This window comes from Ochotona curzoniae, unplaced genomic scaffold, assembly GCF_017591425.1.
Source record: "Ochotona curzoniae isolate NIBS_2020 unplaced genomic scaffold, NIBS_Ocur_1.0 patch437, whole genome shotgun sequence".
Lineage (NCBI taxonomy): Eukaryota > Metazoa > Chordata > Mammalia > Lagomorpha > Ochotonidae > Ochotona > Ochotona curzoniae.
Genome location: NW_024467014.1, coordinates 107,482 through 123,803, shown reverse-complemented (window position 1 = coordinate 123,803; position 16,322 = coordinate 107,482). Strand labels below are relative to the sequence as shown.

The 16,322-nt window shown below is 52.2% G+C and overlaps 1 protein-coding gene across 1 annotated transcript; it reads left to right on the top strand.

Moving 5' to 3' along the window:
• Positions 1 to 2,033: 2,033 nt before the first annotated feature.
• Positions 2,034 to 8,780, top strand: LOC121168005 (zona pellucida sperm-binding protein 3-like). Its single transcript, XM_040997762.1, has 8 exons — positions 2,034 to 2,345; positions 3,205 to 3,323; positions 4,693 to 4,796; positions 4,885 to 5,062; positions 5,161 to 5,278; positions 7,965 to 8,056; positions 8,160 to 8,296; positions 8,560 to 8,780. The coding sequence occupies exons 1-8, from the start codon at positions 2,034 to 2,036 to the stop codon at positions 8,778 to 8,780; spliced, it is 1,281 nt and encodes a 426-aa protein (XP_040853696.1).
• Positions 8,781 to 16,322: the final 7,542 nt, after the last annotated feature.

The window sequence follows — 16,322 nt, the reverse complement described above, 5'->3', positions numbered from 1 at the left end:
AAAGGCTCCTTTATCACAGCAGCTGCCTCCACTTGAATGGATTGGCCCCCACTCTGACATCTGTTGAAGCCTATACATTGAGCAATTCAAGCTTCAGATGGGCTCAATGAAAGTTACTGCCAAGAGTCCTTAAATGGAAACCTGTGTGCTAAAAGCTAAAGTTCAGCCCTGTGAAATAACCTAGTGACTAAATCCTCACCCTGCATCCATCGTGATCCCACATAGGTGCCAGTTCTAATCCCGGCTGCTCCACTTCCCATCCAGCTCCCTGCTTGTGGCCTGGGAGAGCAGTCAAGGACAGCCCAAAGCCTTGGAACCCTGCACCTGTGTTGGAGACCCAAAAGAAGCTCCTGGCTTCAGATCGGCTCAGCTCAGGCCATTGCAGCCACTTGGGGAGTGAACCAGTGAATGGCAGACCTTTCTGTGTATCTCCTTCACTCTGTAAATCTGATTTTCTAATAAAAATAAATAAACCTTAAAGAAAAAAAGCTAAAGTCAGTGTTCATGTTAACATGACCATGGGTAGCCAAACGGGAATGGAAGGCATCAGTTTAAATCAAGGGTGTCATGAGGATTTGCCTAAGTAGGAAGGTGACTCAAAAAATTGTGGAAGTGTCCGGCACAATGGCCTAGTGTCTAAAGTCCTTGCCTTGTATGCCCTGGGGTCCCATATGGACATCGGTTCTAATCCTGCAGCCCCACTTCCCATCCAGCTCCCTACTTGCAGTCTGGGAAAGCAGTCAAGGACGGCCCAAAGCCTTGGGACTCTACACCCCCACGTGGGAGACCCAGATGAAGCTCCAGGCTCCTAGCTTCGGATCAGCACGGCTCTGGCCATTGTGGCCACTTGGGGAGTGACTCATCGGACTCATCTTCCTCTCTATCTCTCCTCCTCTCTGTATATTTGACTTTGCAATAAAAATAAATAAAAATCTTAAAAGATAAAAAAACTGAAAAAAAAAAAGTTTATGGAAAATGGAGTGGAAGATAAGCTACGGCTGGGCATCATCAGGCAGCAGTTCAGGCCTCTGTGTGGATCTCCTACAGCCTTTGACAGATCATCTGGGATCAAGCTCTGGCTTGGTTTCCAGTTCTTCCTCCTGCTAAAGTCCACCCTGGAAAGCAGGTGGCAGTGGGAGCACATGGGTCCCTGCCGCTGGGACAGGGCAGATCTCATGGCATTCTGTTCTCCCAGCTTCAGCCGGGCCCAGCCTTGAACACTGTGGGTCTTTGGATAGGAAACCAGTGGATGGAAAGAGCTAGGGATTTCCACCTGACCAAATTTAAAAAAGAATAATAGGGGCCCAGCGTCATGGCTCAATGGCTAAATCCTTGCCTTGTATGTGCCGGGATCCCATATAGGTATCAGTTAGTATTGCAGCTACTCCACTTCTCTTCAAACTCCCTGCTTATGGTCTGGAAAAGCAGTAGAGGACGGCCCAGAGCCTTGGGACCCTAGACCCTGTGGGAGACCCAGAAGAGGCTCCTGTTGTGGTTACTTGGGGAGTGAACCAGTAGACAGAAAATCTTTCTCTCTGGCTGTTCTTCATAAATCTGATTTGCCTTTCCAATGAAAACAAATTAATGTTTTTTAAAAGTCTACTAATCGCAAGGGGGACAGGTAAAAAAAAGTTTTGAATATGACCCTTAAGGAATGACCACAAGAAATTTGAACCAGAGGGGAAAATGCGTCCAATTGAGCCTGGTCATTCTCCTCACCTCCCACTTGAATCCAATCTCCCATAATTCTCCACAGACCAGCCTAGCTTGGGGCTGGATGAGTGGGGGGGAGCAGTGGTGGGTTGTGCATGTGAATCACTTGGGTCATTCCCACTCCATGGGTTTGTGGCAAGATGCTGAGAGCTCCCAGGTGTCTCCAATGCCCCCTGCTTGGGACCAATCAGTCTGCAAGAAGTACCCCCTTCCCCCAGCCCATCCCCAGGTTGCTGGGGAAGGGAGACAGGTGCGCGCCCTCCCCCAGAGGTATAAGAAGGTTTGACCTCGGCCGCCCTGCCCACCACTCCTACAACACCATGGGGCTGAGCTATAGGCTTGTCCTCTGCTTCCTGCTCTGGGGATGTGTGAAGCTGTGCTACCCACAGCCGCTGTGGTTCCTGCATGGTACAACCCACCCACCCTCATCCTTGGAGTCCCCTGTGGTGGTAGAGTGTCGGGAGGCCCAGCTCGTGGTCACCGTCAGCAAGGACCTATTTGGCACCGGGAAGCTCATCCAAGCATCTGACCTCAGCCTGGGCCCTGCGGGCTGTGAGCCCCTGGCCTCTGCGGGCATGGATGCTGTGGTCAAGTTTGAGGTTGGGCTGCATGAATGTGGCAATAGCGTGCAGGTGAGGCTTGAGGGTTGGGAGTGTCCCTGGTTTGGGTGGACAGGTGGTACACTGGGAAAGTGGCAGCAGTCAGTTGCCAGACTGCGGTTGTGGATTCATGTAGGTCAGGTGAAGTCCAGACATGTCTTCCTCCTCAGCTCCTGGAAACTTAAGACTCCCATCTGTTGGAGGAATGTAAAAACTCGTAGCCAGTGTGGAGGGGAAGGAGGCTTGGGGAGATTGTAATGCCCAGGCCGCACCTGGTTACCGAAACCAAATGAGTGCGGAAGCCAGGCCTGGGGTCAGGGTGGCGGGTAGGGCTCTCCTGCAGCTCCAGGTGACATCAAAACAGAGCTGAGCCCAGCAACCACTTACTCCCTGGGCTGTGCCTCTTGACCAGACGATGAAGACACCAAATCATGGCCCTTGTAGGACCTAATGCTTTTCAAACCTTAACCTGAAACCCTTCCCCTTCTGCCAGAGGCTCCCCGAGGCAGGCTGAGGGCTGCAGGCTGAGGGTAGGGACCCCAGGTGCTGCTCCCCGTCTGGCATAGACCACCTGGAAGATGCCCACTGCCACAGCAACACCTGTCTCCCGCGTCCCTTCCTGTGATGTCAGTGTGCCAATAAGGCAAGAGGCGATGAATAGGGACAGCGGAGCAGGAAATTCAAGTTCGTGATACTGTGGCTGCTGCCCAGGGGACGGGGGTGTGTTCCGGTGGCGTGGGGAGGATCCAGACCTCAGGCAAGTACCTTTATGTTGCAAAGACCACACCTGTCTCTGAACTTTCCACCTTACCCAACACACCTGACTGTCCTTAAGGCCCCCTCCAGTGTTGCATGACACCCCAGGATGCCTTGTTCCTCCCTTTCCCTTCAGATGACTGATGACGCCCTAGTGTACAGCACGTTCCTGCTCCACAACCCCCGGCCCATGGGAAATCTGTCCATCCTAAGGACCAACCGTGCTGAGGTCCCCATCGAGTGCCGCTACCCCAGGTTAGTGAAGGCTGGCCAGACTGGCAGCCAGCCAGCCCCAACCCTGGTGCTGAGGCCTTGACATGGCCGCTTGCATCAGGGCTGTGAGCAGGTAGAACAGAAGGGCTTGCGGCTGGGGCTCTTGGCCTCTGCTCCAGGTGGATAGGGGAACGGGAGAATGCTACTGAATCTATTAGTTGTGGAAATGTATCTGGGGCACAGGTGTCCCTCCTTGGAGCCCAGCTGTGCTCTGGCAACTTCCACCACCTAATCCAACTTGGGCCTGTAAGCTGTTCTTGATGTAAGGCCTTGCTTTACCCTGCCCCTGACCAGTGTGAAGTATATGCCTGTGGACTCTGCATGACTGGTGGGGGAGTGTTAGATGATGATGGTGGCTCCTGGGAGGGGCTGAAATCCCACACACAGCTACCTGACAGTTATGTGGGCTACACATCCGGGGCCGTCTGGGGCAGTCAAGCAAGTGGGGCAGGCAGGCTCCAGGGGCCTAGCTGAGATGAATAAGTATTTGAGGTCAGACCTCATTGGTTACCCTGCCCTGAAGAAGCCATAGGACAGGTGAGAATAGCACTTTCCTCCAAGGGGTCATCTGGGAGCTAATATGGGAGACAGAGGGGCAGGTGGAGGCAGCAGGGATCTAGGAGGTTGGCTAGCAGGAGCTGGAAGAATTAGGGGTCTGACCACACAGGACTGGGGACCCAAGAGGGGAAGTTCAGCCAGCCCACACTGGTCAGGGGGGCAAAGCCCTCCTGGTACTGAAGCAGTCCCTCCTGACACCCTTTCCCCACCCCCATGCTCCAGTGTAGCTCTGCCTGAAGTCCTGGCCCTGGCCCAGGCGAGGCCTCTCAACTTATCAGTACCTTATTGAGTGCATCACCAGGAGAAGCAGCCCCCTGCCCGCTGACCTTGGGTCAGGGGTTTGGACAGCTGCAGCCATCTGGACCCACTTCCATGGGCCAGGGACTCCCCCATCTCTGGGACAGGCTCAAGTTCTCTCACTGGCTTTCCAAGATGAGCAGCCCCTCTGTGTTCTCTCCAACGGACTTCCTTAGCCTTGACCCCTGCCCCCGACTAGAGAATTCCGAGAGGTTGAGGGGGAGGGGGTTGCAGTCCAGGCAGGGCCTTGCTGCTCTGGACTTACCAACTGGGCTCAAGTTGAAGGGTCAGAGGTTGGCATTAAGAAGGGAGGTTTCCAGTCTTGGAGGCCTCCATCTGCCAATGTCATAGCCATGGGTTGCTCAGGTGCGGAAGTTGAGGGGCTAGCTCAGGCCTGGGTGGGGTGTCTGTGGGGCTGCCAGTTGGGAGACTGAGAATCAGCACATGGGCCTGGATGGGCAGGCTCTGGGGCAGCTATATTCCTCTCCTCACCCAGGCAAGGTAACGTGAGTAGCCGGGCCATCCAGCCCACCTGGGTGCCCTTCCGGACCACCGTGCTCTCGGAAGAGAGGCTGGTCTTCTCTCTGCGCCTCATGGAGGGTGAGCTGGGGTTGGATGGGGGTGGGGCTTTCCCTGGGGGTGGGGATGCCATTGAGCTATTCCTCTCATCCTGGGCCTTGCCTGTCAGACAACTGGAGGGCAGAGAAGACTTCTCCCACCTTCCACCTGGGAGATGTGGCCCACCTGCAGGCCGATGTGCACACCGGTGGCCACCCGGCCCTGCTGCTCTTGGTGGACCACTGTGTGGCCACACCCACGCCTGACCACAGCGCTTCCCCATCTCACACCATCGTGGACTTCCATGGGTGAGGGCAGCGGGGCTGCTTCTTGGGGCTGGCATTCCCTGTCCCTGCCTTCTTCCCATGCTTTCTAACAGCCTCCTCAACCTTGTTCTCTTACCAAGCTGTCTGGTGGACGGGCTCTATGATGGCTCTTCCAAGTTCAAGGCCCCCAGATCCAAGCCGGACACCCTGCAGTTCACAGTGGCCGTGTTCCACTTTGCCAACGACTCCAGACACACGGTAAATCTTTGCTTTGATAGCTTGGGCGCAGGCTGGACTTTGGGTCGGGCTTAGTAACCTGCTGGCATTCATAGCTCTCACCAGAAGCATGTTGTCAACGGCTGTCACTGTCGCAGCCACTTGATGAACTTGCCAAGCAGATCAGTACTTGCTACAAGGTCTTCAGATTCTGTATTGCACCTGCCTTTTCTCAGAGGAGGCAGGTAGAAGACCTGTATAGGAAAAGGGGAGGAAGGGATCCTAGAAATCGGGAAACCCGGGAGAACCTGAGTACAGGAAATTGAGGTGATGGCTCAAGATGCAGGTGTAATGACTAAGTCTGGTGACCTAGTCTCTGCCAAGGCCAGCAGGGTCTGAACCCCAAAGGATACTGGGTTGAATGGAGTTGACAGCTCTGGCAGGTGTGGGCAATGTAGTCGGTTGATCCCAGAAGCCAGCTTCACCTGCAGATGGAAGTTGCCGCTGGGCTTGACCCACAGGGGTCTAGGGGAAGTTTGGACCTTGTCCAAGCTGCCAGATTACTTAATGCTCGACGATTGCCAAGCTACAGAACCAGGAGGGATAGAAGGAGTGCTCCGGGCCTGAGCAGGGAAGGGATGAGAGGCACAGAAGGTCACGCTGACAACTCCAAGTGTGGAGAAAATCGGGTGGCATTTATGAACAAGCTGTCTTGATGGGAGTGGGGCCTGTGAAGTTTAGCAGAACAGATAGGAAGTGAGTATTGAAGGGTTTTCAGCGCTGGCCAGTCACCTGGGAAGGTGATGTGCTACAGTGTTTGCTGTGCTGAGTGGGTCCTGGATTCTCCTGTTGCCCACACTTATACAAAGCTCTCCAAACACGTGCTGTGAAAGCTTTCAGGAACACCTCCCTTGAGTTCTGTTAGCATTTCACTAGATCACAATCTTGCACCATCCTAGTACATCTTAGGAAGGCATCAGACGCCTTCTGAACTTCCAGGTGACTGTCTCAATTGAGAGGTGGAGCCAGCATTGTAAAACAGCAAGTTCATCCACTGCCTGTAATACCAGCATCCCATATGAGAGCTGAATCAAGACCTAGATATGATCAGCTCTTGGCTAACGTGCCTGGGGAAATCAGATTGTCACTCCTTCAGGAGACCTGGATAGAGGTCCTCGCCCCTGGCTTGGGCAGGTTTGCAGAGCAATTAAATCCACCCCCTGGTGGAGCTCCTGTAGTAATACCTAACCTAACAGTGTTCCATGAGGAGGCTAACCCGGAGGCTGGGGCGAGGTCCAAGCCAAGGCACCAGCCAGGGCTTGTTGTAGACAGATGACGCTGGAGATAGGCCAGATGGGGACCTGTGCCCATGAGAAACAGAGCACAGGGAACCTTGCTGGTGGAAACCGCCAGCAAGGTGAAGCCCCTGGCTGAAATGGAAGCTCCCGAGGAGTCGAACTCCAAAGGCCTCTGGGTGTCCAAGAGTCCTAGGTCCTCCCCCTCTGTTAGCTGAAAACCATGGACAGCCTGTGGCTGTGTCCTCCAGGGAGAAACTTGTCAAGGAGGCAGGTAGCAGCCATCACAGCCCAGTGGAAGCTGCTTGTGGCAAACTGGCCTTGACCCTATTTAGGTACCGGGGGGGGGTGCATGTAAGGGGACTTGGCAGTGTGTAGTCCCTCTAGCTTTATGAATTCAGGGTGGAAATAACAAACGGGCATAGAATCAGACTGGTTACTTTTAGTCATTTTGGGTGAATTATACTCTGAAATCTTCCTACTTTAGCATTAGCTGCCAGAAATCTTCCATCTCCCTGGCCCACTCCCCAAATGCCAGTGGTAATAGCTGGGACATCGTCCTGGCTGCAGATTCCACGCAGGTATCCCACGTGGTTGGCAGGCCTCCAGCTTCTTGGACTGCCTTCTCTGGGTACGTGTTACCAGGAAGCTAGACTGGAAAGCTGAGAGGCTAGGAGTTGAACCAGGCATGGCAATATGGGATGGGAGCATCCCAAGAGCCAAGTTAACCACTGTACCACAACACCTGTCACCCTCTTCCCCTCCCTCCCCACCTTCTAATAGAGCTTTCCCACATTTCTGCAGCTTGTAAAGGGTCCATGAATGAGCATGGCCTGGCTGAAGGCCTGGCAGGGATGAACTTTTGGCCTAACGGTTTAGACTTCAGGGTCCCCACATCCAAATGCTTGGGTTTGATCTTTAGCTCGGTTTCTGATTCCAGCTTGCTGCTAATGCTGACCCTGTGAGACAGCAGTGATGGCTCAAGTAACTGGCTTCCCGCCACCTCGCATGGGCATGCCTCATTGCTTGTCTGGTTCTCTTGGCTTTGCTCTCCCCAACTAGGGGCTATGGTGATTGCTTGAGGAATGAGCCAGTAGAGATGAGTTTTTTCAAATCTTAAATTTGAAAATGCGTAGCAAGAGATCATCCATCTGCTGGCTCACTTCCACAAATGCATGCACCAACCAGGGCTGGGCCAAGCTTAGGCCAGGGACCAGTAACTTCTTCCAGGTCTTCTGTGTGAGTGGCACTGCCTGCCAGAGTATGCATTAACACGAAGCTGGATGCTAAACAGCATCACGGGGACTGAACCCAGCCACCTTGACTATGGGAAGCCGGCATCCCAGGTAGCAGTTTAACTTGCTGAGCTATAACAGTTGCCCACCCACTCAGAGCCCCCAGAACTGTCTTGTCATAGCTGCTGTCACTTGCAGGTATACATCACCTGCCATCTAAAGGTCATTCCTGCCCAGCAAGCCCCGGACCAGCTCAACAAAGCCTGTTCCTTCAACCAGGCTTCTGGCAGGTGAGCAGACCAGAGTCTCAGCGAGACTTGGATTTGAAGACTCTAAGGGGGTACCCTGTCTGTATCCTCCCCCTTCGCTCCTAAATTTCTCTGGCCCTCTCAGGTGGTCCCCGGTAGAAGGCACAGATGACATCTGCGAATGCTGTACTGAGGGTAACTGCGGCAGCGTTCCAGGCTCTTTGAAGTGGAACCATTCCACTGCCCATTGGCTCAAGGCTGCTCTGAGAAACCGCAGGCATGGTAGGACATGGGACAGTCACTGCCCTCCTCTCTCCCCTTTGCTTAGCCTCAGCAGGGGCTGGGGAGGGATGCAAACTCATGCCATTCTGGGTAGGGGTTTTTGGCACTTACCCCAGTGTTAGCCAAGGTGGCCCTGCCGTTGGCCAGGGACCCTGCTGGGAAGCAGGTGAATGGGAAGGACCTGGCTGTTGGGGGCAGAGCAAGCTATATCCTGTGGCTCATGCAGAGGGACTAAGGTGACCCATGGATGTTCTGTCTCACAGCAACAGAGGAAGCTGACATCACTGTGGGGCCTCTCATCTTCCTGGGAAAGGCAGGTGACCCCAAAGACCCGAAGGAGTGGGCCTCTCCTGCATATTCCAGTGCCACCGTGCTGAGCTTAGGCCTGGCCACAGTGGTGCTCCTGGTTGGTGTGGCTGTGCTCCTGAGTTTCGCCACGAGGCGCCACCAGGCAGCCTCCAGTCCCATGGCTGCTTCTGAATAAAAGGAAAAACTACTTCTGAGAACAATTTCCTTTGGGCATGTTGGGAAAGAGGGGCTGCGTGGCCCATCAGAGCCACAGGTGGGAATTGGCACCATCTAGCAGGCCACGCTCTTGTGTCCTCTGGCTTGGAGTTGGGGCTGGGACCTGCCAGGTGACAATCCCTGGCTGAGGGAAGGGAAGCGGATGTGTTGATGCGGTATGGAGACCGGTCTCTGACATGTGCCTGGAGTGGGACTGTGGGGTTCTGGGTACATTAGCAACAGGAGGGCACTGCATGTGCCACCGTGGGAACTTCACATATCGTAGGTAGCCCCTAGGAGCTTGCCGCTAAGTGCCGAGTTTGAGATCACATCTTGGGCCTGAGAACTTTGCATTCGAAGCCTCCAAGTGATTGGGGTTGTATGTTAAGGTGTACTGGGCCAAGGCATCTGCCTCAGACACTAGTTCGAGTCCCAACTGTTCTGCTTGCGATCCAGTTCCCTCCTAATGCATCTGGGAAGGCATCAGGGGATAGCCCAAGTGCTCCTGGCCCCTCTCACCCCTCAGAGTCCTGAACAGTTTCAGGCTTCTAGTTTCAGCTTATCCCGACCTTGGCTGATATAGCTATTTGGGTGGTGAACCAGCAAGATGGAAGATCTGTTTCTCTTCCTGTCTATAACTCTGCTTTTCAAACCAAATCTTGAAGGGAGCTATGACGCTCTCCAAGTCACTTCTGATGTAGGGGAGTAGAAGGCAGGTCCTCAGTGTGTCTGAGGGTGAATGGACTACCTGGAGGTGGTGGTGATGGAACAGGTCAGAGGACTATGGGAAAGTGAATTGAAAGGGACAAGCCCAGTATCCAGAAGAGTGGGTCCTGCACTAGAGCAGGTGTTCCTGAGGGCTCTGGCCATGTAACTGGAACAGCAGGGGGTGTGGCCTGGAGCCCAACACCCAGGTTTCAGTCCCAGCTTCCTGCCACTTCTGGTTGGGCAGGTGATAGTGGCCTTTTAGATGGACACACTGGGACCACCCAGGTTCTGGCAGCATCTCCCCAATTTCACAGCCTCATTCACATCGTGCCCAGGAGGATCTCCCCGTCTTCTTGCTATCCACCCCCATTTGCAATGGAGGAGCCTGGTCCTGTAGGGCTATAGCAAGCTTGAGCAGAACCATGGGATGCCTGGGACTATTTTTCTTTTGGTAAGCCGTTAACTCCCGCTGAGAAGCCCTCTCTGTGCCTTGCCCACAAGCTCCTGGGTATTGTGACATCCTGAGGAAAAGAGGAAGAAGTGACAAGTTCAGCAGGGTCTTGGCTGGCTGGAGGGAACCGCTGAGAGTGGGGGTGTGGCCAGTGTGGAGCCCCTGCTTGGAATGTCTGCTATCCCGGTGCTGGTTCAAGACCTGGCTCCTCTGTGTTCCAGCTCCCTGCTAATGCGCTCTGGGGGCAGTAAATGATGGCTCAGGTGCTTGGGCTCACATCACTCATGTGGGAGAACCAGATGGAGGCCAGGGTTCCAGGTTGAACAATGCTTCTTGCAGGCATCTAGAGGGAGGGAATCAACAGAATATAAAGACCTGTTCTGGAAAGGTATTTACAGTGAGAAAGATCTACCTACTGGGGCCCAGCGCGGGGGCTTAGCGGCTAAAATCCTTGCCTTGGATAAGTCAAGATCCCATATGGGTGTCGATTTTAATCCTGGCTGCCCCACTTCGCCTCCAGCTCCCTGCTTGTGGCTTGGGAAAGCAGTCGAGGATGGCCCAAAGCCCTGGAACCCTACACCTGTGTGTAGGAGACCAGGAGGAAGTTCGTGGCTCCTGGCTTTGGATTGGTGCAGCACTGGCCATTGCAGTCACTTGGGGAGTGAATCAACAGAAGATCTTCCTCTCTGTATAACGGCTATAATAGCTGGACTGAGCTGATCTGAAGCCAGGAGCCAGAAGCTTCTTCTGGGTCTCCTATGTAGGTGCAGGGTCTAAAGGCTTTAAGCTGTCCTCTGCTGCTTTTCCAGGCCACAAGCAGAGAGCCAGATTGGAAGTGGACCAGCAGGACATGAACCGGTGCCCATTTGGGATCCCGGTGTATGCAAGGTGAGGATTTAGCTACTGAGCCATCACGCCAAGCCTAATGCTATTTTTGTAAAAGATTATTTCTATTGGAAAGGCAGATATACAGTGAGGAGAGACAGAGGAAGATCTTCCATCTGCTGGTTCACTCCCTAAGTACCTGCAAAGGTCAGGCCTGAGCTGATCCGCAGCCAGGAGCCAGGAGCTTCTTTTGGATTTCCCATGCAGGTGCAGGGTCCCAAGGTTTTGGGCCATCCCCAACTACCCTCCCAGGACACAAAACAGGGAGCTGGATGGCAAGTGGAGCAGCTGGGATTAGAACCAGTGGCCATATGGGATTCTGGCCAGTGCAAGGAGAGGACCTTAGTCACTAGGCTACTGCACTGGACCTCTAATGCTATTTAATGAAAAATATTAAAGGATTCTCCCATAAAACTAGTTGAATAAAGCGCTATAGATTCCTGCAAAATCGTGTCTGCTTATTGAAAATCAATGGGCCTCTAATGTCAAGGTGGTAGAAGATGGGTGTTTAATACCACAGGCAGCTCTGGCTTCATTACTGGGTGACTAAAGCAGTTACCGGGTCAAGGTTGTTAGGAACTGAAATTGGGGTGGAGAGGGGTATGTTCCACTCACATTTACACCCCTGATTGGCCTACTGTACTCTCTGCCATCTTCTGAGTGATACTATGTTCTTTAGGGAATTTTTTTTTTTTTAAGATTTATTTTTATTGCAAAGTCAGGAGGAGACACAGAGAGGAAGATCTTCCATCTGATGATTCACTCCCCAAGTGACCTCAATGGCTGATGCTGTGCCGATCTGAAGCCAGGGGCCTGGAACTTCTTCCAGGTCTCCCACACAGGTGCAGGGTCCCAAGGGGTTGGGCAGTCCTTCACTGCTTTCCCAGGCCACAAGCAGGGAGCTGGATGGCTAGTAGGGCAGCTGGGATGAGAACCAGCGTCCATATGGGATCCTGGCATGTGTTCAAGGCGAGAACTTTAGCCAATAGGCCACTGCACCAGGCCCCTAGGGAATTTTGATAGTGGCAAGGGGGTAGGGGTTAAGGTCAGGAAGGTGGCAATGACTTTTTGCGTGGGTCTGGGGATTTCCACAAAGGAGAATCCGCAAGCTGGGACTTTTTTTTTTTTTTTGGCAGGTGGGAGGGGGTACACATAACTATGCAGGCTGTGGGACCAGGTGCACCACTCCAACGGCTCCATCAGCTAATTTGAGTAAAAGGTTGATTTGCCACCACGAAAGTTGAACCAGGCACCCAAACCTCTAAGAGAGTGGGCCTGGGAGGTCTAGGAATATGAAAACCCGCCCACTTCAGCTCTTGTATTTCAGGGCTAAATTTTCAGGTCAATAAGAACCCCGCCCCATACTGAACAAGAGAAGCAGCCAGAGTTGGCAGGAGACACTGATGGAGGAAGGGCAGAGACTAGAGCAAGAGTTGTTTACCGAGATGAAAGAGGAAGCCCTCCCACATCGTCAGCCTTAGGGAAAAGCAAGCTGTGCCCGGCTCGGTTTCAGCCCTTTACTGGGTAGGGGCGGTGCCCTAGTTGAGTTGCGGGGGAACTCAGCACGCATTCATTCATCCATGATGGGCAAGCGCATCATAGGGAAGTGGGTACCAAGAGCAAGGATGTCGGTGGACAGCCACATCACCCAGTGTTGATGTTGTTTGGCTCTTGAGAACAGCCGCTTCCCCACCCCATACAGGAGAAAAGGAAAAGTGGGGGCTCAGTGAGATAGCCTAGCAGCTGAAGTCCTTGCCTTTCACATGCCAGGATCCCATATGGGTGCTGGTTCTAATCCCAGTGGCCCTGCTTCCCATCCAGCTCCCTGCTTGTGGTCTGGGAAAGCAGCCTAGGACTGCCCAAACCCTTTGGATCCTGCACCTGCGTGGGAGACCTGGAAGAAGCGCCTGGCTTTGGATTGGCTCAGTTCTGGCTATTGTGACAACTTGGGGAATGAATCAATGGAAGATCTTCTTCTGTCTTTCCTCTTCTATATCTTTCCAATAAAAAATAAAAATCTTAAAAAAGGAAAATTGAAAGCGTTTGCCCCACTCATCTTCCCCCATGCCCTGACCATCCTCACCCTATTCCATGGTCCTTGTGGGTCTGCATTCTGGTCAGCTATGTGAAGAACATCAATACTAAAATTTTTTAAAAGGACAAGGAAAAGCCTTCCCATCCGTTTTTTTCCCCCTGCTCTGCCTTACCCAGCCCTCCCCTGCCTCCACCATCAGGCGCACCACTGTTTCAAGAACCTGGCCATGGTCCTGATGTGATAGCATAACTAGTTAATTCTCTACCTCCAAGCACAAAGATCCCAAATGGGTTCCTGTTCCATGCATCCACAGGAAGCTGGATCTGGAGGGGTGAGGCTGACTTCACCCAGGTGCTCAGCTGAAGCATGCTGACTTCCCTGCTAAGCCCCAACGCCCCTCCCTGTTGACTGCTGTGTCCACTGCGGGTGCTGTGGGCTGGTTGCAGGGAAGACTGAACTCTGAGCTTCCTAGTCACAGGGCACAATTACAAGAAAAATGGAGCTGGCCTTTGATCAGCGATCCTGCGTGGGGGCGGCATTCCACCTGCTGTCAGAAGAAGCAGTCTGCTGGGCGTGGCAGGCCCCCAGGGTTTCAGAAAGGCAGCTGGCAACAGGAGATAAGACAGAAAAATCCAGCTAAAGGCGCCAGTTCGTATCAGTGGCCCTGCTTCCCATCCAGCTCCCTGCTTGTGGCCTGGAAAAACAGTTGAGGACATGCCAAAGCTTTGGGACCCTGCACCCGCATGGGAGACTCAGAAGCTGCTCTTGGCTTCTGGCTTTGGATTGGCTTAGCTCTGGCCGCTGAGGCCATTGGGGAGTGAACAATGGATGGAAGTTCTTTTTGTATCTCGTTTCTGTAAATCTGCTTTTTCAAATGAAAATAAACCTTTTTTAAAAATCTGAAAATTCTATTAAGATATGTTCTCATTTTTCACGGATGCAAGGTTATTGCATATGCATGCTGAGTGTAACACACCAAAACATATATGCATTGAGTAATGATACCGGGGGAACTAGCATGGTCACTATTCCTTTGCACAGAGAAGAGTCAATATTCTCTCTCCTAGCCAGTGTGAAATTCGCCATTCTTTGCTGCCTCCAGCCACGGCACTTTGGAAGTCATTTGGTTCAAGTGCATTAACATTCCGTCTGAGTTTTCTGAGTCCATGCCCTTTCTCTTCTGGCCTGTGGTCACATTCTTTTCTGGGCTACATCATTCATTCTTAGCTTGTCCCAGCACACCAGGCCCTAGGGCAAGCAGCACAAGCCCCAGGAGACTGGGACATTACAGCACAAGGTGTCCCCCTCCAGGCTGGCCATTTCAATGCCTGAGTGGAGGGCGGGGCCTGCAGGCCAGGGATTAAGAGCTGCTCAGAAATGTGTAATAAACAAACCAACAATCCCCAGCTGGGCTTGGTCCTGGGTCCAGTGCTTAAGTGGAGCAGCTTAAGCAGGTTAAGTGGGGACATTGGCATCTCAGAGTGCCTGGGTTTGAGTCTGCCACTGCTCACCTGTATCCTGGGATGCAGCAGATATGATGGCTTGTCCTCATGTCCCTGCCAGCCGTGTGGAAGGACTAGGGAGGAGTTTTTGCCTAAACCTGCAGTGTGCAGTCTAGCCTTCCGCTCTTGTGGGCCATTTGGGGAGTAAACCGACAGATGCAAGTTTTCTCTGTGTCTGCCTTTGCCTTTCAGAGGAAGCATTCATCAAAGATGTTGACAGCGGCGCTGACATGATGGCACAACTGGCTTACCTTTCTGCAAGCACCAGCATCCTATATAGGCGCCAGTTTATGTCTTGACTGTTCCACTTCCCATCCAATTCCTTGTTTATGGCCCGGGAAAGCAATTATAAACATTAATAAATATTTATTTTATTTATTTACTATATTAAATATTAATAAATAAATAAGTATCTTTATTGAAAACACAGATTTACAGAGAGGAGGAGAGATGAAAAGAGCTTCCATCTGCTGGTTCACAACTGAAGTGGCCACAATGGCTGGAGCAGAGCCAATCTGCATCCAAGAGTTCAGAACCTCTTCCAGGTCCCCCACATGGGTGCAGGGTCCCAAGGCTTTGGGCCATCCTCCACTGCTTTCCCAGGCCACAAACAGGAAGCTGGATGGGAAGTGGAGCAACTGGGACAAGAACTGGTGCCCATATGTGATCCTGGCACATGTGAGGTGAGTACTTCAGCAAAGAGATTTAGGCTACTGTGCTGGACCCCAACAAATAAATTAAAAAAAAAAAAAGAAAAGAAAAAGGTTAACAATAACCATCACGCTATGTCCTGAGTGCCTGGGGTCTCGTGGATGTTGTCCCGGACACTTGCTGCCCCCTGTACCTGTGCATTGTATGGAACTGTTTCATTGCAGATGATGTCTTCATTTTTATTTGAAACACGGAGTGATAGGAGAGACAGGAAAACACCCTTCCTAACCCTGGGTCACTGCCCAAATGGCTGCTGCAATGGCAGGGACCAGGCCAGGCCAAAACCAAAGAACCTCCATCCTGCCATCCCAACCCTGGCATCACATGGGATGATTTTCAAAACTGCAGGAAGCACATGTTCTATTCTGCCCTTAATCCTGAAAAGTCTTTTTTTTTTTTTTTTTTTTAAAAAAACTTAACAATAGAACTTGGCTGAGTCTTCTGCTTATTTCCTAAGGCCACCTGGGGTCGCAGGGTAAGTGGCTTCCTGAAGTTATCTTGGACCCTCTGCTATGCAAAGTTCTGGGGGTGTGGGGGGCAACATCAGGTACCCTAGGGACTTCCTGGGAAGGTCACAGGTTCCACAGACACACCACTTCCTTTCTCCTCTCTGAAACACAAAAGTCCATTCTTTCCCTGGCTGCTGCCCTATTTCACTTAGCACAATCAGATCTCCTTTTTATTTTATTTTTTTGCTCCCCAATAAATATAGCCTGTATCGTCAGGTTATAAAAAGGGAAGACATTTATCGACATGGGTTCAAAGGATACCAGAGCAGTACAGAGAAAGTCGCCTGCAACCCTGTCCCTCGGAGGGTCACGCAGTCAGCCAAGACTCCCACACTGATGTCCAATTTGGGCCTTTCCAGCCAGGAGGGCGGAGAATGGGGGCACCCAGGAGGCTGTACCCAGAGCTCCAGCACCTTCCTATCTCTACGTTGAGATTTTTTTTTTCTGTTCCCCACAGCCTAGGTTCCGACTCGAGTTCTGAGTTTCTAGAGTATGTAGATATCATTTTCCAATCTGTCACTAAAGAAAAACGAAGCACTTAAGAAAATCTAAAAACAAAAGAAATAAAAAATCCTGCTTGCCCAACCCGGAGTGTCCATACATTAAATGAGTCTGCAGCTCTTAAAAAAAAATCTATTGGGGTTCACAGCATTGTGGCTTAGAGCATTAAGCCCACAGACAACTGAGATACTGGCTCCCAGATGGGCACTTTTTTCAGTTG